The sequence below is a fragment of the Gilbertella persicaria genome, assembly GCF_025201335.1.
Source record: "Gilbertella persicaria strain CBS 190.32 chromosome Unknown B0P05scaffold_23, whole genome shotgun sequence".
Taxonomy (NCBI): Eukaryota; Fungi; Mucoromycota; class Mucoromycetes; order Mucorales; family Choanephoraceae; genus Gilbertella; species Gilbertella persicaria.
Window position 1 is genome coordinate 193545 of NW_026251984.1, and position 19583 is coordinate 213127.

At 39.0% G+C, this 19583-nt stretch overlaps 6 protein-coding genes across 6 annotated transcripts; 3 read left to right on the forward strand and 3 right to left on the reverse strand.

Annotated features, from left to right (window-relative positions):
* The first annotated feature begins 77 nt into the window (after nucleotides 1–77).
* On the forward strand, nucleotides 78–2926 carry B0P05DRAFT_544439 (uncharacterized protein). Its single transcript, XM_051578535.1, has 9 exons — nucleotides 78–179; nucleotides 225–352; nucleotides 399–597; nucleotides 655–747; nucleotides 811–1117; nucleotides 1172–1498; nucleotides 1557–1874; nucleotides 1997–2102; nucleotides 2147–2926. The coding sequence occupies exons 1-9, from the start codon at nucleotides 126–128 to the stop codon at nucleotides 2901–2903; spliced, it is 2289 nt and encodes a 762-aa protein (XP_051434205.1). The 5' UTR covers nucleotides 78–125; the 3' UTR covers nucleotides 2904–2926.
* A 1-nt stretch (nucleotide 2927) lies between these two features.
* On the reverse strand, nucleotides 2928–5459 carry B0P05DRAFT_604249 (acyl-CoA dehydrogenase/oxidase C-terminal). Its single transcript, XM_051583317.1, has 8 exons — nucleotides 5366–5459; nucleotides 5228–5321; nucleotides 5064–5168; nucleotides 4898–5009; nucleotides 4460–4845; nucleotides 4282–4410; nucleotides 3480–4239; nucleotides 2928–3417 (listed from the first exon to the last, which is right to left on the reverse strand). The coding sequence occupies exons 1-8, from the start codon at nucleotides 5401–5403 to the stop codon at nucleotides 2942–2944; spliced, it is 2100 nt and encodes a 699-aa protein (XP_051434206.1). The 5' UTR covers nucleotides 5404–5459; the 3' UTR covers nucleotides 2928–2941.
* A 133-nt stretch (nucleotides 5460–5592) lies between these two features.
* B0P05DRAFT_544449 (adenylate cyclase associated N terminal-domain-containing protein) lies at nucleotides 5593–7383 on the forward strand. Its single transcript, XM_051578536.1, has 4 exons — nucleotides 5593–5961; nucleotides 6011–6238; nucleotides 6298–6383; nucleotides 6423–7383. Exons 1-4 carry the CDS (start codon nucleotides 5620–5622, stop codon nucleotides 7351–7353), a joined length of 1587 nt encoding a protein of 528 aa, XP_051434207.1. The 5' UTR covers nucleotides 5593–5619; the 3' UTR covers nucleotides 7354–7383.
* A 15-nt stretch (nucleotides 7384–7398) lies between these two features.
* On the forward strand, nucleotides 7399–10762 carry B0P05DRAFT_544455 (Vps53-like protein). Its single transcript, XM_051578537.1, has 12 exons — nucleotides 7399–7542; nucleotides 7587–7759; nucleotides 7805–8026; nucleotides 8070–8197; nucleotides 8240–8326; nucleotides 8373–8588; nucleotides 8635–8740; nucleotides 8789–8877; nucleotides 8922–9329; nucleotides 9392–9616; nucleotides 9664–9813; nucleotides 9863–10762. Exons 1-12 carry the CDS (start codon nucleotides 7410–7412, stop codon nucleotides 10371–10373), a joined length of 2448 nt encoding a protein of 815 aa, XP_051434208.1. The 5' UTR covers nucleotides 7399–7409; the 3' UTR covers nucleotides 10374–10762.
* A 564-nt stretch (nucleotides 10763–11326) lies between these two features.
* On the reverse strand, nucleotides 11327–11880 carry B0P05DRAFT_544466 (uncharacterized protein). The gene has a single exon (XM_051578538.1). The coding sequence runs from the start codon at nucleotides 11675–11677 to the stop codon at nucleotides 11384–11386; it is 294 nt and encodes a 97-aa protein (XP_051434209.1). The 5' UTR covers nucleotides 11678–11880; the 3' UTR covers nucleotides 11327–11383.
* A 5780-nt stretch (nucleotides 11881–17660) lies between these two features.
* Nucleotides 17661–19336, reverse strand: B0P05DRAFT_572153 (uncharacterized protein; the record flags this gene model as incomplete). Its single annotated transcript, XM_051581421.1, has 8 exons — nucleotides 17661–17870; nucleotides 17927–18069; nucleotides 18137–18366; nucleotides 18433–18650; nucleotides 18704–18872; nucleotides 18947–19020; nucleotides 19103–19209; nucleotides 19243–19336. 8 exons carry the CDS (start codon nucleotides 19334–19336, stop codon nucleotides 17661–17663), a joined length of 1245 nt encoding a protein of 414 aa, XP_051434210.1.
* Nucleotides 19337–19583: the final 247 nt, after the last annotated feature.

Below are 19583 nucleotides of genomic sequence, written 5' to 3' on the forward strand. Positions count from 1 at the left end.
AGAAGTTTAGTGTAAATAAATCTTGTCAAACAACACATTTCCCGATTTGTTCAAATGAAGCATAAATAGCCTTTTTTTTTCTCTTTCTCTTTTCCTCATCTCTTTTCTTTCTCTTTCTTCATCTCATGAGCACACCATTAAAGAAGACACCAAAGAAACAAGAGACAGTCAAGGAACAAGTAAATAAACAACACTGACATAAAGTAACTAATAGCCTTCACAAGATTGTCTTTAAGGGACAAGATAAAGTCGTGCATGATTTAGTCTATGCGCCTTCCAAAGAAATTGATGCTATCACAGCAAATTTGATTATTCGAGATACAGAATATATTATAGAATACTTGAGACAGAGGTAATTGTTACTCTTGTACGTCCATTTGGCTTATTATTGTATACAGAATCAATCTAGAGCAACGTTATCTGGATGATCTCTCAGCCATGACAAGCAATATTCAAGCATGTTGTATGCCAAGTGAACATAATTTGATTCAGACAAACTTTATGAATTTTGTGGGTTTAGCAGACCAACAAAGACCAGTCAAAGAACATTATATTGATACATTAAAACAACAATGCGACACACTCATTCAGTTTAGAGTAAGTATACATAGCCATAGATTTGTGTGTGATATATGTATGTTTATGTTTGGTTAGAATGAACAACAAAAAGCGTATGATAAAAACAGAGCATGGATGCATCAATCCAATGCGGAGTACATCATGGCAAGACTAAGAAAGTTACCCAATGTAAGTGGTCTGTACTACAACAAAACTGAGTTTTTTTTTTTGTTGTTGTACCATGTTGTTTAGATGCACGAAGTCTATGTTCAAAAATGGGATGACATTGAGCGATCGACCGGTACTGCTGTTGCTTCACCTATGATGACACCATCACCCGCACTTATACCCCTTAGTAAACAACTGTCAATCAAAGACGAGGAATTCGACTTGAGAGCGATGAGCATGGATGATGATCGTACCAGAATGGCTCGACTGAATGATCCACATCAAAGTAGTCGTATTGAACGATTCATGAAGAAACACCTCAATAAACCAGAAGATCCAACAAGGCAGAATATTCGGCTTGCTAAACTAAAAGTGGAAGTGAGTGAAGCAGGTTGGTTGCAAGACACACAGTCATTTAATAAGTAAGACTAAAACCCAGATTGAGATGCAAATTATCGTAATGTGGTACGTGAGATTAGTACATTGGCTATCAAAATTGATGTCACCAATCATCATATTTTGAATAACGTACAAGCTGCACTCAAAGAAAAGTCTGAGAAAGTGAAAAAGATGCTGCAGTTAGCATTGGATGCAGACTTGGCTCAGTTACAACAGCGACAATCACCTATCACTCAGTTACTTGGTCAAGTTGAACAGATTGATATCGAGAAAGAATCTAAATTATTCAACAATCACTCTACAAAGGCCCTTAAACGATTCCCAAAGCCTTCGCCTATCTACTATTACAATCATCATGTGGGTGTTTGTAAAGGTAAGAAATATATAAATATATATATATACAGGGGAAATAATAACAATAATGTTAATAGATTTGATCTTTGGTACTTCCTTAACAGAATATGCTCAACAAAGAGGAAGATCACCGCCTTTGTTGATTACGAAATGCATTGAAGCCATTGAACGATTAGGTGGTATTGAAAAAGAAGGTATTTATCGAGTGTCTGGTAAACAGAGCAATATGGAAAAGATCAAACATGCATTTGAAATGGATGAAGAAGCAGTGGTTATTGGTCAATATGATGTGCCTGAAGATGTGTTTAGTATTGCTTCTGTCATCAAAATCTTCTTGAGAGAACTCAAATCACCCTTGTTTCCCTTTAAACTGACAGATCGATTAGTCTATTCACGTAGGTAGAGAGAGAGAGAGAGAGAGAGAGAGAGAGAGAGAGAGAGAGAGAGAGAGAGAGAGAGAGAGAGAGAGAGAGAGAGAGAGTTATGCCATAATGGAATACTGACAAGGCTTCCATAGAAATCCCTGATCAAGAATTACGCTTAATGAATCTCTTGACTCGACTCCTTAAACTAGAACCAGCGAATTACGATACCCTCAAAGTCTTGATTCATCATTTATCAAAGTAAGTGGCTTCACATCATCCACTGTAACTCATCACCCTGTTAGACTTCAGGCATGTGTGGAAAAGAACAAGATGACAACCAACAACTTGACCTTGATTTTCACGCCAGCCATTTTCCAAGACCTGAATCATGCCCAATCCCCTGGTGAATGGGCCAAAGATTGTGTTCTGGAGGACTTGATTCATAACGCACAAGCTATTTTTGCCAATAAGGATCTACATAACAATTCTGCTATTACAGGCCATATTGAATATGGTTTCCATCATGCTATTGAGGACACAAACCGATATGCCATGACAGTTCAGTCACCTGATAGTCCCACAATTCCTTCTGATGAAGAAGGCGGTTATGCCTTTGTGGTAGAAGACTACGAGAGTGAAGAAAACACGACTACTATGAACTACCTTAGTGCAGAACAATTACCTTTACGCCACTCCTCAAGACCTACTTCACCTGCTGAGTCTGTTTCGACACAGGTTGAAAGAAAGAGATATCAAGCCCATTTTCAAGGAAAAGGTCTGACGGTCGATACTGGATCCATCACAACATCCGTGAGTACATCCAGAATCAAGACAGAACCAGAACATCGTCCAATACCTACCGCTGTCAAAAGTGCCACTGTGCCCTCCTATGATTGGTTAAAGCATGCGCCTGGTAATCAAGTACCTGCTGTGCCTAAATTACGTCGATCGGCCACAGCAGACAGAAAAGCAGTCTCAAGACGTAAAATGTCTACACCCGATGGAGCACCCATCATGATGAAAAGCAAAAGTAACACAACCCATACAACCAACATTTAGACACACCCTTTTGATACCTTGTATTTATAAACTTATTTTTATTCTTCATCTGATTCTGATTCTAAACCTGCTTGTTCATCTTCATCCAGTCCTTCAATCTCTCTTTGAATCAAAGGCTTGATGAGTCGGTCAAAATAAGGATGTTGGCCTTGAGGATTGGAGCGCTTGACTTGATCAAAATAATGCACATAGACATTACCATCACGACGGCCTAGAGGACTGTTGATCACATAGTCACTCAAGTTAAATGCATCCACTAATGGAATTGCTTGATCTCGTACTTGTTTGCATAAACGATTGACAGAAGAACGAACAAACTCAATTTGAGGAGGTGTAAAGTATTGATACTCTAAAAAGGCACCCGCATTTTCTTCAATGGAATACAGACCATACAACAAACAGACCTTAATTAAGATATCATACAGATCACCAGAAGTTTTAGACACACCGTCTGCAAAACGATGAAAAAGATAACCAAACGAATGAAGTTTAGCAGCATAAAGACGGGATTGAGCTATACAACAGGAGATTAGATAAACATCTTTTTTCTTTTAAAAAAAAGGGAGGGCAACTTACAGCAGTGTTCATAAGCATCATCTATATCCATACCTTGTTCAAGACATGCTTCAAATTCAATGCCTGCCTTTCTTACGCTATGAGCACACACCACTTGCCAACCTTCAATGATGATCTCGGGTGATAAGATATCTTCCAATTGGTTGACTTGACATTGTGTATGCAAAAGTTCATCTAAACGATTCAAATAGCCTACACCGGGTGAAAGTTGCTTGCCTCTCAATGCTTCACGGTAACTGTTGATTAAATAACGACCCAGTTGAAGTGTCAAGATGGTATTGTCTCCTTCCCAAGTACATTGGACAGCAAAATCTTGGTACATCTGAGCCAGCCCAGTATAGGCAGAATACCCATGGCCCCCACAGGACTGTCTGCATTGTTCAATGATGTTAAGACAATGCCAGGTACAGAAGGCTTTGAGACCAGCACTGGTGGCATGCGTTTCTTTCAGCATCTCTATCACGCCTTCAAGATCTTCATCACCTTCTTTTGCTCCATCTAAATGAGACATCATGATATTGTACATGTCTGTCATTTCAGTACCCGTAAAAAGCATAGCAAATGTTTGGGCAAGTAAAGGCATCAGACGGCGTTGATGGATAGGATAGTCTAAGAGTTTGGTTTCAATCCCATTGGCATGTGAACTGGCAAACTGACGTCGAACAGCAGCATAACGTATAGCAATCGAAAGTGCCTTTTTTGAGAAATGGCCACTGTCGGCTACCATGGTAACTCTTCCTTGTAGCAGAGCACCATAAGTCTAAATCAGATAAGATAAGATGACCTTCTAATGATTCCTTACCAATTGTTGTAATTTAGGTTCTTTGACTTGGCCTGTGCGAGAGACTTTGGTATGTTTTTGGAGCATATGGCCTCTAGGAATCCTGACATGGGTAAATTGAATCCAGCCATTATCAATACCATCTCTTCCCTAGGAAGCAAAGTAAGTTTTAAGAGGCCGTAACATGCACTTTACTTGCCATTTTTTTACCAATATCACCAATGGTAATACCAGGCAAAAGTTGATATGTTTTGGGATCTCTTAAGGCGACCACAAAGCATTTTGTACCATATCGTTTACCATGCACAATCAATTGAGCAAACACAGCAGCATGCGTAGCTGAATGAGCAGCACCTCCAATCCACCATTTTGTGGCTGTTAAAGTAGGTGTATGAAGAATGAACTGATCTGCTGCTTCATCAAAGATAGCTGTAGTCTCTAATCCAGGTACATTGGAGCCATGACCGAGTTCTGTCATGGCAAAGCAGCCAATGAAATGGTTGAGTCCAAGTGCACCTTTTTCAAACCAATAGCCTAATTGGCCAGGTGTTGCATTGCTCTGTAAAGCACCCACAAACAAACCATCTAACCATGGACGATAAGATATACACAGCCAGCATAAATGAAGGGCACTTACAATGAACACCAAATCGAGTCCAGAATCCAGGATCAACAATACTGACAATGGACATGCGTCGCTTGAATGTTTCAACAGATTCATTTTGAAGATGATATAGCATGCTGCGAAACTAACAAGGTATAAGTCGTGTCAAGAAAGAGTTTTTTTTTTTTTTTTACTTTACTTTTTCCATGGTGCGTTCACGAAGTTCTTCTTTTGAAATGTCATGTATATCGTCCATTTTGAAAAGAGAGTCTCGCTCCAATTCAAGCATGATTTTCTCGTTTAACTAGTTAACATAAGTTTTTTTTTTTTTTTTTTTTTTGTTTCAAAACGTATTAAATTTACCAATGTATTGCGTTCTCCTCCGTCCATTAAATAAGTCAAGGATCGAACATCAAAATTGGCTTTGGCTCTTTCTTCATTCATGCTGACAATAGGACTAAACAAAAGTCAATGAAGGATGGATTTGTTTTCATTACTTACTCGACAGCATGTTCAGTCAATATGGTTTTGTTAGACATGTTAATAAGAGAGAGAAAAAAAGAAAGAAACAAACAAAGAAAATCAACTGAATTTATAGTTTGAGGAAACAAGCTTGACAAACATAAATCATGCCAAATTTAGAATGCATTTGCTGACATAAATAAATGATGGCAGTTTATGGAAAGCATTTAATGAATTCAATGGCCGCCAATGACGCTTTCTTCTTTCTTCTTTCTTTTCATCTGTAAAGAATCATGTCTGAATTTCACTCACTAGCCAACCTCATTAAACGACTGGAGGTTGCTACTACGCGTCTTGAGGATCTGGCTATGTCTTCTTCTTCTGCCTCGGCTGTTGCTGCTCACTCACCTTCCTCACCTAAAGCAGTTGCTCCCGCTAATACTACTACTACTGCTGCTGCTGCTACTACTACTACGACTGCTGCTTCTGGTAGCAGTAGTAGTGATAATAGCAGTGCTACAAGTGGTAGCGAAGAAACATCTGCTGCTGTTGAGAAACATGATGCTGCTATCAACGCTTCCCTTGAGAAATACATCGCTTTGTCCCAAGAACTCGGTGATGTTGTCGCTGAACAAGTAAGTCAAAATCACGACGTCAACATTTGAAACTTATATCGGCGGATAGGCTTTACTTGTCAAACAAGCCGTGGATGCTGAAAGAGACATTATCCATATGTCTGCTCTTGCCCAAAAGCCTGATATGACATCACCTACTTTTATGAAGATTTTGGAACCTATTCAGAAGTCATTAGGCAGCATCATTGAAATCAAGGACGCAAATCGTCCTAGTCCAATGTTTAATCATTTGAGCACCGTGGCTGAAGGTATTCCTGCCCTGGGTTGGTTTACTTGTGTAAGTACGCATACCACATTCGTATGGCATGAGACTGATCGTCTATATTATCTAAAAAGGAACCTACGCCTGTCCCTTTTATTCGTGACATGAAAGATGCTGCTCAATTCTATTCTAACCGCGTTGTAAAAGAATGGAAAGAAAAGTAAGTGAGATACGTATGGATGGATGACTGATAATGTAGGGAACCCAAACATGTGGAATGGTCTCATGCTTTCTTAGCTTTGCTTGAAAGTTTAGCTATCTATGTAAAAGAAAACTTCCCTACAGGTCTTACTTGGAATGCCAAGGGTGAAAAACCAGACTCGTTTATTGGAAAGACGTCTGTTAAAAAGGAAACCCCTACTGCTGCTGCTCCTTCAACTTCAGGTGGCCCTCCTCCCCCTCCTCCCCCACCACCACCCATGGTCATTGAAGAGGATGAGAACACCAAACCTGTTGCTGCTACAGGTGCTGCTGCTGTCTTTGCCGAAATCAACAAGGGCGCCAGTGTCACAGCCAATTTACGTAAGGTTGACAAGAGCGAAATGACACACAAGAACCCTAGTTTGCGTGCCGCTGCACCTACTTCGCCTAAGCGTCAAGGTCCTCCTACACCCAACAAGCCTGATAAATACACCCTCAAGAAAGCAGCCAAGACATCCTTGGAAGCCAATAAATGGGTCGTTGAAAACCATGAAAACAACCATCAGGTTGTGATTGAAGAAACAGCCATCAATCAAGCTGTCTATATCTACAACTGTAAAAACTCGACCATTCGCATCAAGGGCAAAGTCAATGCAGTCACAATTGATTCATGTACAAAATGTGGTATTGCTGTTGATTCGACTGTGGCTACAGTGGATGTGGTGAATTCAAAATCATTTGCTTTGCAAGTCTTTAAGGTTGTGCCTACCATTGCTGTTGATAAATGTGATGGTGGTGAAATCTATTTGTCAAAAGACTGTTTAGGTGTTGAAATCTTGTCTGCTAAATCTACTTCTTTGAATGTCCTTGTACCTGAAGGAACAGAGAATGAAGATGTAGAGTACAAAGAAAGACCTGTGCCTGAACAATTCAAGACAACCATTGTGGATGGTAAACTTGTCACTGTTACTGTTGAACATGCAGGATAAAATAAAAATATTCTATTCCCGAATCTATTATTTTCTTTTTTTTTTAAAAAAAAAAAATGAACCAAGATACCACTGTAAAAGTATCGCGTCAGCTAGAGACAAAGGCACTTTCCATCTTGAATGTAAAACATCCTCTTGATTCACCTGATTTTGATTGCACTGAGTATATTAATAAACTATTTCCTACAGGTAAGATTGAATACACAACATCATTGTGTTTAACTGTCTAGTAGAAAAGTCACTTGCTTCTGTTGATGGAGTACTTGAAAAGTTAGAGACAAAGATGACCGAGATGAGTCGAGAAACAGAACGTCTTACAGACACACAGTTTGATAAAGATGCTTCTGAAGGCAATAAAGACTTGAACAAGGCAAAACAAGCTATCCAGGTAGATGTGTATATCACAGTGTGTATATATATATATATATATATATATTGAAACAATCAACAGGAACTCTTCAAGAAGATTCAAGATATCAAATTAAAAGCAGCACAATCAGAATCCATGGTACAAGAAATCACACAAGATGTCAAATCATTAGATTATGCAAAACGACATTTAACACACTCAGTGACTGTATTAAAGCGACTACAGATGCTTGTCACTGCTGTAGATCAGTTGGACTCTATGTCAAGAAATAAACAGTATAAAGAGAGTGCTCAATTGCTTCAAGTAAAGTATATGCTACTTACTTTGTTACTTATCTTGATATTAGGCTGTACTTCAATTAATGCAACATTTCAAATCATTCAAAAGTGTGCCTCAAATTGCACAATTGTCTGATAGAATAGCTAATTTAAAAAATGAGTTAGAAAATTGTGTTGTTAGTGAATTAGAAAATGGGTAAACAAAAGCGTATGTTATACATTCACTGATAGAAGGTAGATTTAATCAAGAGGGTCAATTGGTTGGACAGCCTTGGATTCTGCATGACGCATGTCTAGTGGCGAATGTCTTGGGTGATCAAACAAGGCAAGTTGAATGATACAAGTACGTATTTATTTATAAAATGGTCTAGAGAAAAGATTATCAAACGCTATGTTGATCTTCAATTAGTGAATTATAGACAGATATTTAGACTTCATGAAGAAGTTGCTCAATTAGACAATGTCTCTCGACGTTATGCTTTCTTGAAGCGTATCTTAAAAGTATGTGATGATGAACATGTAGACATATTTCCATCTACTTGGGCAGTGAGTGGAAGAGTAGGCAGCAAGTTTTGTGACTATACAAAGTACGCTTGATTCATTCTTATATGTTAACTTATGGTTTTTTGTTAGGTCTGATTTAGACTTGATCATGAAGAATGAACTACCTGATGTCAAAGACCTTTTACGTGCTCTACAGCTGACTATTGAATTTGAAGGTCAATTGACAAAGCGATATGTAAGATGATACTTTCTAAGCAAAATAACTGATCTTGCTTATGTAAAGCAAAAAGACGAAAACACATTCAATTTCGAGAAAAAGATATCAGCTGCCTTTCAGCCCTATTTATACATTTATATCAATGCGGAAGATGCGTAAGTAATCTAGTACACAATACGGGTATAAACATAATGAACAGAACAATTGCTTCCATGATTGACTCGTATGGTCAATCGGATGCTAAAGCAGAGGAAGAAGATGATGGCAGTATGGCAGTCTTGCCTTCAAGTACAGATCTATTTTATTTCTATCGAGAAACATTGACACAGACATCCAAGTTTTCGACTGGAAAAGCATTGTTTGATTTATGCCAATTGTTTGCTAAGCACTTGGATTCTTACTGCAGTCAGATTTTATTGGGTGGATTAGCAAGACATGAAAAGAAGCCTGTCTCTTTGTCTCATTTCCGCTTTGCCAGTCTAGCACTAAACACAGCTGATTATTGCTGTATCACATCTTCACAATTAGAAGAAAAACTAAAAGAAACAGTCGATGATGAGTATGCTGACAAAGTCAATTTTGAAGCTGTCAAAGAGAACTTTATGAGGTAAGCAAATATATATATATATATATATATATATATGTCTTGTGCTTATGGTCTTGCTTCAGGGCTATTTCTTCTTGCATAGATGCCATCATCAAGAATTTGGAACGATCCATTGAGCTACAAATGACACAAATGACAAAACTTGCCTGGGGAACAATGGATACGGTTGGAGATCAATCTGATTATGTCAGCCAAATGCTGGACATCATCAAAAGAAACATCACTGTGGTTGGAAAAATCATTGCCAATCGACGTTATTACAGAACATTCAATGACAGATTTGCAGAGTAAGCTTAGCAAGCGTTTTATTATGTATTTACCATGCAATATATAGGATCTTTATCACTAAATATCTAATACAAATATTCAAATGCAAGCCTATATCTGAGATAGGTGCAGAACAGTTACTGTTAGACACACACTCTATCAAGACATTTTTGCTGGATATCCCATCCATAGAAGGAAACACAGTCCTACCTAATGCGTAAGTAACCAGCTCTCAAAAAGCGTCATCTTAAATCGTCCATTTTTAGGTACAGCCGCATTGTGAATAAAGGCATTGCCAAGGTTGAAGCCATTCTCAAGACAGCCATGTCTCCTATAGAACCTGCTGAAGGTTATGTCGAGAATTATCTATTGCTTATTGGTGATAAGCATGTTGGCAATTTCACTCGACTACTCGATCTCAAGGGTATCAAGAAACAGGACCAAAATTCACTGATAGACATGTTCCATAAGAGACTTGCATATCATGATAATCTTGTAGAAAACTCCAGATTTGTACCAGCAGAATCTCTGGTCTCTATGCCTTCATCTAGTGTTACGGCAGCTATACCATCTTCTATTACGACATCGCTAACAACTATGGCATCTACAGCTGCTTCTAACTTTAACAAATCGTCTAACAGCAGTCTGTCTCCTACAATGGCTTCACCAACAGAAAATGGAGGAACTCGAGGCAGATTGAATGAAAACTTTAGAAAATTAGTCATGACAGGCATGGCTTTTCGAAAAGATTTGCAGGAGCGACGAGACCATTCTTGAATAATAAACTGAGCATGATGACGCTACTGAAATCTTAAAAAACTTGTCTTTGCGCACCCAAAAAAAAAGCCTTTTAGTTCATCCATAGCCAAACGGAAAACACAATTACTTATTTGCGCGCGATATTTATTTGCATAAACATGAAAAATGATAGGAGGGGGGGATTGAAACGTCAAGCATTCGATATGAATAATAAACCAAGACATGACTAATAAGACAAATAAGCACCAAATCTCATTCAGGATTAGCATCGATCATTGTGCCTGATTATACAATGCATCAACCCAGGTTTCTACAGATACTGTGATAATTGTTGAATTGACTTTATGGTCATTATGTACTTTCAAGATAGTCGAAAAAGAAAGAACCTTCTTTTTTTTTTTGTTCTTCATTTAGAATGACATGTTGTTACCAAGAACTTATTTTACCAGGTTTAAAAATAAAAAGTTGGTTTCACTGACCATAAAAAAAAGTGGCCAAAACCTGTCATCATAAACACATCGTTCAATGACATTTATTTTTAATTTCTACGCATTGTATTTTTAGACATATGATAAACAATGCCTTTTAGTCTATACAAAATAAACAATAGGTTGGTTCACATGTGTTTACAGAGTCAAATAGTGCGCTGCTTAGGCAACAGAAAAAAGGTGACAAAGCAAACCTTCCAAGCCCTAAAGAGAATCATGTGCCTACACCATGATTGCTGTAGCTATTTTTTTTTAGGTGGTGAGTCTAAACATTGTGATTTGCTTGGTTTCTTCCCCTCAGTCCGACCAACCATGCGACTTTGAATAGTCTTTTGATATCAAAGGAATATGTACATCGTGCTCAGTATGAAGGGAAAATACTTGAATCAAGCCCAATCGTTATTTTTAGTCAATCGTTTCTACTTGACCATGAGACATTAGCCTCGAAAAAACAAAAAGATATATAAAGGCCAATAGCTTCCTCCATTCAAACGACATTCAATTACCACAATGGTTAAATTTACTGCTACACTTTTGGCTTTATCTGCTGCTGCTACCTTGGTCTTGGGCTATAGTGAAGACGCTTGCTACTATACCCATAGCGATAAAGGACGTTGTGTTTACAAGTGCAATGACAAGGCTTGTAACAAGTATGGTACTTGGAACCGCGATAGATTCCATCATGACATGACTGGTAAAGGTTACCACTGTAACAAGAATGGTTATGACTCTGTCTCTTGCTGGAAGCCTCACGATTCTGGTGACTGCCGTTCTCACAACTGGAGCTGCTCTTACAATAAGAAGAATCATCATAAGCGAGGTTATGATGAACATGAAAAAGACTGGGACAAGGACCACCACGACAAGGACTGGGACAACCACCACCACGGCAAAGATTGGGACAAGGACCACCACGACAAGGACTGGGACAACCACCACCACGACAAGGACTGGGACAACCACCACCATGGCAAGGACTGGGACAACCACCACCATGGCAAGGACTGGGACAACCACCACCATGGCAAGGACTGGGATCATGGCAAAGATCATCACAAGAGAGGCTATGATGAACATGGAAAAGACTGGGACAAGCACCACCACGACAAGGACTGGGACAACCACCACCACGGCAAGGACTGGGACAACCACCACCATGGCAAGGACTGGGACAACCACCACCATGGCAAGGACTGGGATCATGGCAAAGACTATGGAAAGGAACATCATTAAAAAGTTCATAATGTCACCTCTTCAGTATATTTATGATTTTCTATATTTGAATCTCTACCATTCTCTTTTCATTTTAAATTTTATTTGTCTAAATAACAATAAAGAAATCTTTGAAACAATCCTTTATTAGCAAATGTTAGCCTAAGACCAAACCTTCCTTTTGATTTATTTTCACTGTTGTATCAAATAATACAGTTTCTGAGCGAATAACTAACAAAACTAAATAAATAATACTACATTTTAATAATGGAATGGTTGGTTCTGCATGGTAAAGGCCCAATGGTCCTTCCAGATCTCAGAGAGACCGATCAATGTTACCATGGCTACTGAAAGAGGACAGTTAGTTTGAGACTGAATCCGAGAAAAATTGAAAGATGCAAGTGCATCAGAGACTAGATTCAGAGAGGTGCCTGGCCACAGAAATTCCCTGATCAAAGCATCCCAGAACGGAAATTTTTGGGGGCAGCGAAAGAAGAAATGGTACACAGTCTCCTGATCACCACACAAAATGCAGGCAGCAGTAGGGAAGCGAGCAGGAAAAACCTTGGATAGAAGTAAGCGAGTGGGAATCTTGTGAGTCAGAAATCGATACATCACGTTTCTCTGCGATGTTGTGATAGGTATGCGCCAAAAGTACTTCCAAGCCGCAGAAGAAACTTCTTGCCGGGCAATGATATTAGAAAAGGCAGCTTGTGTGATGACCTTACGGAAAGTATAGCCACCATTTTTGAGGGTAACGAAATTTTCATTGTCAAAAGGCAGTTTCAACATACGCACAAAAGAAAAGAAACCAAGAGACCGCTGGATTGCAGGAATATGCACAGGATTGTATAAGCCTAATGAAGTACGAATAAGGCATTGGCCAAAGAATGGTTCCAGTTGACAATGACTCTGTTTCACTGCTTGAAGGTATTTTCTAACACTACGACGGATATCCAAGGGAAAGGAAGAAACTGGTATAGGTGCCGAATAGTGACCCTGTGGATGGTACTCATATAGATAGGAAACGGCTACTTTGCGTAACTTGAGAGGCAAGTCAAAGGTGTCAGATGGCAAAACAATTGAGCGTAATGGCAGTAAAAGGCATTCGATAGAGTTTGGCATGTATGAGTACTGTTTCCTAGGAATAGCATCCATTGTCTGGCAGCACATTGTGACACTATTACTTGCCAATTGCCTGAGTTGGCCTGGGCGAGAACGAGGAAAGAGCAGACCCAAGAACAGATGTTCAGTCTGAAGCAAAGCACGGATATGTGCTGCTAGAAAGTCTTGTATTAGAGAACGTTCAGCTTGAGGACACAAAAAAGGATGAAGCCAATGGTAATACAGTGATTTCTGCTGAGAAAACAAGTCAAGAATGCCAAGGCCACCATGCCACTTTGCCAACTAATGCGAGGAAAGATTTGCCGGTTGGCAAAAGAAGTAATGACAGTTCGAATGGTATTAAGGATTGCTTGAGTGGTAGGGATCACCCGTAAAATATACCAGCATTTAGACAATAAAAGCGAACTGGCAACTGTAGCTCTACCAACAACAGAAAGATTGCGTGAGGCATGAATATCCGCCAGTTGAGTCAGTAATCGAGTGAGGGACGAAAAAAAGTGAGCGCGCTGGTCCAAGGATTGGATAAGGGGAAAACCTAAATAGATAATGGGTTCAGCATCTGTACGGCACCATATCTTGGGAATGTCAATGGCTTGTAGAGTAGTCAGCCATTTATCATCTAGATTGTGGCCAGAGAGAGAGATTGCTCGCACTTTATGGTAGTTAATCTTGGCATTGGATGCTTTACTGTAGGTCTGCAAGTAAAACTGCATTCTGCGAAGGTCACGGATATTATGAAGAAAAACTAAAGTGTCATCAGCATAACTAAGCAATTTGATAGCAGGTAAGGTAATAGCTTGACTAAAATCATTATGCTTGAAGCGATAGCCAGAAAATTGAGTGTCATTCAATATTGACTGGAGAAGTGGCTCTAAGGCAAAATTGTACAAAATACAAGAGAGTGGGTCACCTTGTTTGAGGTCTCGACGCTTTGGAACCAACTGCTTAGAGAGCCAACCATTGATGTTGATACAAATGGAATTATTTCTAAACAAGGTAATAGTGCTGACAACCAGGGTCTTTGGAAAACCAAAGTGTAACAACACTTGCTTGAGATAGTCAAGGTTGACACGATCATAGGCCTTTTCTTGGTCTAAAAGAATGCCAAGGTCTTTGTCTGGTCGGCGGTAGTTTGTTGCTGCATTTTCCATGATTATTTGGGTGAGCAAGCCATGTTTAGCAATATATCTACCAGGCATGAAGCCTAGCTGATGTCTATTGATAAGTGTAGCAACTACTGTCATAATCCTGTGGTTGATTATCCGAGTTAAGATCTTGTTATCTGTATTCACCAACTGGAGGACGATAGTTCTCTGCCCGCGTTAGATCACCTTTCTTAGGCAAAAGAGTCATAAGTGATAGCAGCCATGATTTCGGGAGTAAAGAATGAGCTAAGGCATCATTGTATACTTGTAGAACCAGCTGCCTTAAACAAGGAACACGAAGTAAAATACCTAGAATTTCGTATGGCAAACCATCGCTACCAGGGCTACTCTGACGAGGTGAGCGTCTACTTGCTTTCGATATCTCTAGCCAAGTGATAAGACTTTTAAGGGTAGATGCTTGCTCTTTAGTAAGTCATTGGCTGTTGGTACGTTGTAAAAGCGTATTGACATCAGAGGATTGGATCTTGTCAAGACGATATAGCGCCTTATAGAAGGCAACCATCATCTTTATTTTCCCTTCTGTATTAGTAACCAATCGTCTAGAATTGGGATTAAAGAGCTTTGGTATTGTTCGCTGTGTAGACCTATCTTGTGCAAGTTTTTTGAGAAGACCAGGAGATTGTTCACCTTTTTCTCGCCAAAATTTGCCTGCTTTGAGATGTTCTATTTCGGCAGATTCATCCTGCAAAATAGTAATCATTTTTCCAACCTTTGGCAAAAGAGATGATAAAATAGATGTATTTTTATGATCTCGTAAGATTATGTTGCGTTTGGATTGAAGCTTTTTCAGAGATTTGGATCGCCAGTTGTTACGCTCGATCTGGAAGGATCGAGTAAAAACTTTGACTTGTTCTTTCAATTCATCCCAAATAGTTTGAACTGAAGGGCAATCAGGATCCAAACGGTTGATGTTATCCATGTATTGCTCAATATGTGTTGTCGAACCTTTTCTATATGCAGATAGTCGAGCAAGATTAGGATTACCTTTCCAAGGACCAGGTCCAGCTGGAGTGTGCACCAGTTGATAGTTGATAGAAAGCAAGGCATGGTCAGTCCAACTGTAGTTGACAAAATTTTGAGTCATAGAAATTACATTGTCAGCATGAGGTAGAGCGCAAAATATATAGTCAATATGTTTGCGACTACCAGTGGTACTAACAAATGTAGGAAGAGGATCACTTTGAAAACAATCCTGGAATGAAGTAAGAAGTAGATCATTCCAGCACGTATCAATGTTGGATTTACGGTAAATGTCATAGTTGAAGTCGCCAGCAATAATAATAGGCAAAGACGTTGACTGTAAATGTGACATTAATGGTTGATTGGAAGATAACGTGCAAAAGAATGTGGATCGACTACTACGATGAGCAGGAGCATAAATATTGAGGATATACATAAAAGGAATGGAAGGTTCAGAGGCATGAGCGATAGGCGCTAAGAGAAAGCGGCCATTGGTAGAATTGATGGTGGGATGTGCTGTAATTTTGTAGTGAGATTTTAGAGAAACAATGCCGCAATGTTCTGTCCAAAGACTGGATTTAGTCTGGAACTTGAGATTGAGCTGCTTCTGTATATTAACTGTAGATGCGTGTGTTTCCTGTAAGCATAGAATGTCATATTTAGTTGAACGTAGAAAGCGGATGAATAAGGATTGTTTGTAAGGATCTGAAGTTTTCGTAAGGCCACGACAATTAAGGGTGGCAATTTGCATAGAGTCATTAGGCATAGGTTATCTTATTAAAAGTCAGGAGAGGTACCTGTTGATCCACCTGTATTATGATTAGGCACCATTCTATGTCTCTCATCGTCATGATTAAATTTGATCTTTTTACGCTCCTGGATAAACCTTTCTAAGTCCAAAGCCTCTTGGGTTGGATTATTGCTTGGAATGTTTTGAGGATATTCATCATCATCCTCTCCATCGGAGTCAATGATTTCTACTTCACTATCTCCTTGCTCTTTCATTTCATGATCCATCAATTCATGCTCGACTACTGTAATATCGTTTGAAAGTGTTTGAATAGTCTCGGTTGCTATTTGACTAAGAGGAACGGTAGTCAATGCAGCAGGAGAGACACTTTGCTTAGGCTTCACACTTTGTGCCAGTTGCTCATTGGGCAGGTTGGAGCCTGATCTATTAGCGTTGTCTTTTGTAATCCCAATACGCTTATTAGGAGGGTGGCCTGATCCATGTTTACGACGAGGACAATCACGGCTGATATGACCACGCTCATTGCAATCATAACAGCGACGAGTATTAATGAGTTCCATGCAATCTGCTCGACAATGATCGGATTTTTGACAAAAACGACAAAATTGGGGCATTTCATCCCACGTAAGCAGAAGTTCGGGCCAATCCACTACTCGACCAAGTTGCTCAGGCTCAGTCTTGTGAGGATTGTTCAGGTCGAGAACGACGTAGCCCTGGCCGAAAAATACAGCACCGTCCATATGAAATCCCAGATCTAGGACTTCACCAAAGTGGGAAAAACGTTTGGTCATTTGCTCGCGGAGAGTTGAAGGATGAATCAAGGGGAGTCGTTCAACCTTAACTCGAGCAATTTTCGCATTCTGGGACAAACTGCAGTAACCTTTGATAATATTATTATTTTCCATCTGCAAACCGGTGTTGATCAACTTATTGTATACTTCTGAGTTGGTGTCCCAGCAAATTTCAATAAAACGTCTCTGCAAATACTTGCGCTCAACAAGTAAAGTGCCAAAGAAATAATACTCTTCATGGGTATTAAGTGACCCAAGAAACTGTTTAAGGCCATTCACATCACGAATATTGGTGATATCAATCAATACACTATCTTTCTCTAAACCGACAATATAAGGCGTAATAGTGCCTGAAGAAAGAGTGTTGGTACTAGCATACTTCGACTGGGAAGAACCAGAAGTGCGTGCAGATGAAGCTGTGGCAGCCAATGATGACGACTGGTTAGCAGACACAATAGTTCTAGCCGCTACTTGCGACCAAGTTCTGGGTAAATTATCGTTGTTACGACGCCCTTTGGAGGATTTCATGTTGTGGGTTGGCTTGTTAGGTGAAAGAACCATGAATGACTTTTTTAATAATATACATAAAGGAAGGTAAGGGAGGTTACTGCAGCGCATTGAGTCTCCGTCTCTTTTTCTTTCTTTTTACATTTAGTGTAATCTTCATGCAGAGGTATAAAGAAACCTTTGTACTATTCAGTAATACAATTTTTCCTTTTTACATTTTAACAAGGAAAAACTGTTGGCGAAAACATTACTAAGAAATTGGAGAGATATCCCACGAAAAGTCTAAGAATCCCAGCCAACTTGGCTCATTTATTTTCGAGTATGAGCAGCATATTGAACAAAGAATACTCTATTTTTAATAGTTTTATAGCATATAAATACAAAAACATAAACTGTTTATTGTTCTTTGCCACGAATCTGGTTTCAAAAGAAAGGTGCACACGCTCTTTCCCGGCTCGCTTGTCTTCTCTTTTTCTTTGCTGGTTTACTTTTTCAATAAGCTTCGCAAGCTCGCACTGTATAGAGCACGTTAATTTACTGCTACTAGCATTCGTTTGTTTACAGTCAATACCTTAACATAGTATAGAGCTTCGACAATTGAAGGTAAATGTACCAGTTGGTGAAGTTCTTCAACCAAAGAGAAGCGTTCAAATGCCATAGGCATGTATATTCCATCAGCAGGAAGCCTCATTTGGAACAGGGTGCATTTGAAGCCTACAAAGTATCTGCATTAGACATTTTGTTCTTCTTTTAAGACACAAAAGACAAAGTGAGAGTATACCTTCAACTAGCAGACCAAGAGATAAAGGGTCTTTTACTCCAAGACATAACTGATCATCTAGAGAACCTTTCATCAGCTTCATCAGCTTAGCATAGTCGTCTTCTAGCTGATATTTGCTTGTTGCTTCAGGTCTCTTAATCTCAATAAAAAAGAAGAAAATCTCTTTGTTTCTGACTCTAGTTCCAAACATTGAATCTGGCTTCTTTTTATTCTTGCAAGGCTTGTCGATCCTATCCGTAAGGATTATTCTCTGCGGTTAGTACAGTTAAAAAAAAGAAAATTGGGTATACACTCACAAAGTATAGTATAGTTCTTCACTAGTATTTTTCAAAAGTACTCTTTGAATTACTGGTGTTAAGTACTTGTCAGTGAATGAAGCTTCTGAATTATTGGCAGCAGAAGCGCGGTATTCTTTCATGTTCTTGACGAGGTCTTTGACCATACTCAGCATGACTTCTTTTTCTTCATCTTCCTTCTCTTCTTCCCCACTATCATCATCATCATTCTCTTCTTCCTAATTGAAAACAGTGTCAAAGAAAACTAGTCGTTTGAACTAATGCAACATACATCGGCTTCTTTCTTACAGTATATAACTGCCTTGGCAGGTGCACGAATTATTTTGGGCTTCATGCCTCCAGATAGTGACTTTAAGATATTGCGAGTATCAGAGTCAAAATATTTTTTAATACATTTTTTGGAATCAAACTTATTGATTGGGAAAATGTGGGATAGAGAACTAGGTTGGTAAGATTTGGCCCAATGGAAATTAGTGTGCGAAGAAAGGTAGGGGATGGCTCTTTGGATACTCACAGGATTCTTAAGCAATTTATATCATTGTTTTTGTCAGCTTCAGCTATCGACTGCTTTCTAAATCTCTTGAGCACCTCTGACATTTATGTTTTCGACGAAAAGCTTAACATATTGGTTAGGCGTTCTTTAATTATAAATATTTATACGCCCACTTACTTCCTCTTTTGGTTTCCACTCCTTCTGTCCCCTGCCCATAAAGTGATTTATTTTCTTATATCGTTTTACGGAAGAAACCGATGAGTTCGATAATTGTGGGCTTTGAGCTAAAAAAAATCAAGTTTAGATCTGATTCTTACAAATGATCTCTTTGAGCATACATCTTTCTCTTTTCATATTCATTGTAACCTGGACATTGCCGTTAACTTTGAAGTGTTTGAATGAGTTTGACATTTTAAAGAATACGATAAGAACAATAATAAATATGAAAACAGAGAAAAATGCTTGCTGCGCACTCTCAAGTAAATAACAGAGTACACCAAACGGAAAAACTATTCGCGCGCAGCAAGCATTTTTCTCTGTTTTCATATTTATTATTGTTCTTATCGTATTCTTTAAAATGTCAAACTCATTCAAACACTTCAAAGTTAACGGCAATGTCCAGGTTACAATGAATATGAAAAGAGAAAGATGTATGCTC

Bases quoted from the DNA above. Each gene is read 5' to 3' on its own strand.
- B0P05DRAFT_604249 (XM_051583317.1), bottom strand. From the start codon at position 5,403: ATGTCTAACAAAACCATATTGACTGAACATGCTGTCGA. The intron at 5,010-5,063 runs GTAAAGTAAAAA...ATACCTTGTTAG, and splicing joins GTGAACGCACCATGGAAAAA to TTTCGCAGCATGCTATATCA. The intron at 3,418-3,479 runs GTAAGTTGCCCT...CCTGTTGTATAG, and splicing joins TGATGCTTATGAACACTGCT to CTCAATCCCGTCTTTATGCT.
- B0P05DRAFT_544439 (XM_051578535.1), top strand. From the start codon at position 126: ATGAGCACACCATTAAAGAAGACACCAAAGAAACAAGAGACAGTCAAG. The intron at 353-398 runs GTAATTGTTACT...TATTGTATACAG, and splicing joins ATAGAATACTTGAGACAGAG to AATCAATCTAGAGCAACGTT. The intron at 598-654 runs GTAAGTATACAT...ATGTTTGGTTAG, and splicing joins ACACACTCATTCAGTTTAGA to AATGAACAACAAAAAGCGTA.
- B0P05DRAFT_544466 (XM_051578538.1), bottom strand. From the start codon at position 11,677: ATGTTCATCATAACCTCGCTTATGATGATTCTTCTTATTGTAAGAGCA.
- B0P05DRAFT_544455 (XM_051578537.1), top strand. From the start codon at position 7,410: ATGAACCAAGATACCACTGTAAAAGTATCGCGTCAGCTAGAGACAAAG. The intron at 8,741-8,788 runs GTAAGATGATAC...GCTTATGTAAAG, and splicing joins GTCAATTGACAAAGCGATAT to CAAAAAGACGAAAACACATT. The intron at 9,814-9,862 runs GTAAGTAACCAG...GTCCATTTTTAG, and splicing joins AACACAGTCCTACCTAATGC to GTACAGCCGCATTGTGAATA.
- B0P05DRAFT_544449 (XM_051578536.1), top strand. From the start codon at position 5,620: ATGTCTGAATTTCACTCACTAGCCAACCTCATTAAACGACTGGAGGTT. The intron at 5,962-6,010 runs GTAAGTCAAAAT...ATCGGCGGATAG, and splicing joins GTGATGTTGTCGCTGAACAA to GCTTTACTTGTCAAACAAGC. The intron at 6,239-6,297 runs GTAAGTACGCAT...TTATCTAAAAAG, and splicing joins CCCTGGGTTGGTTTACTTGT to GAACCTACGCCTGTCCCTTT.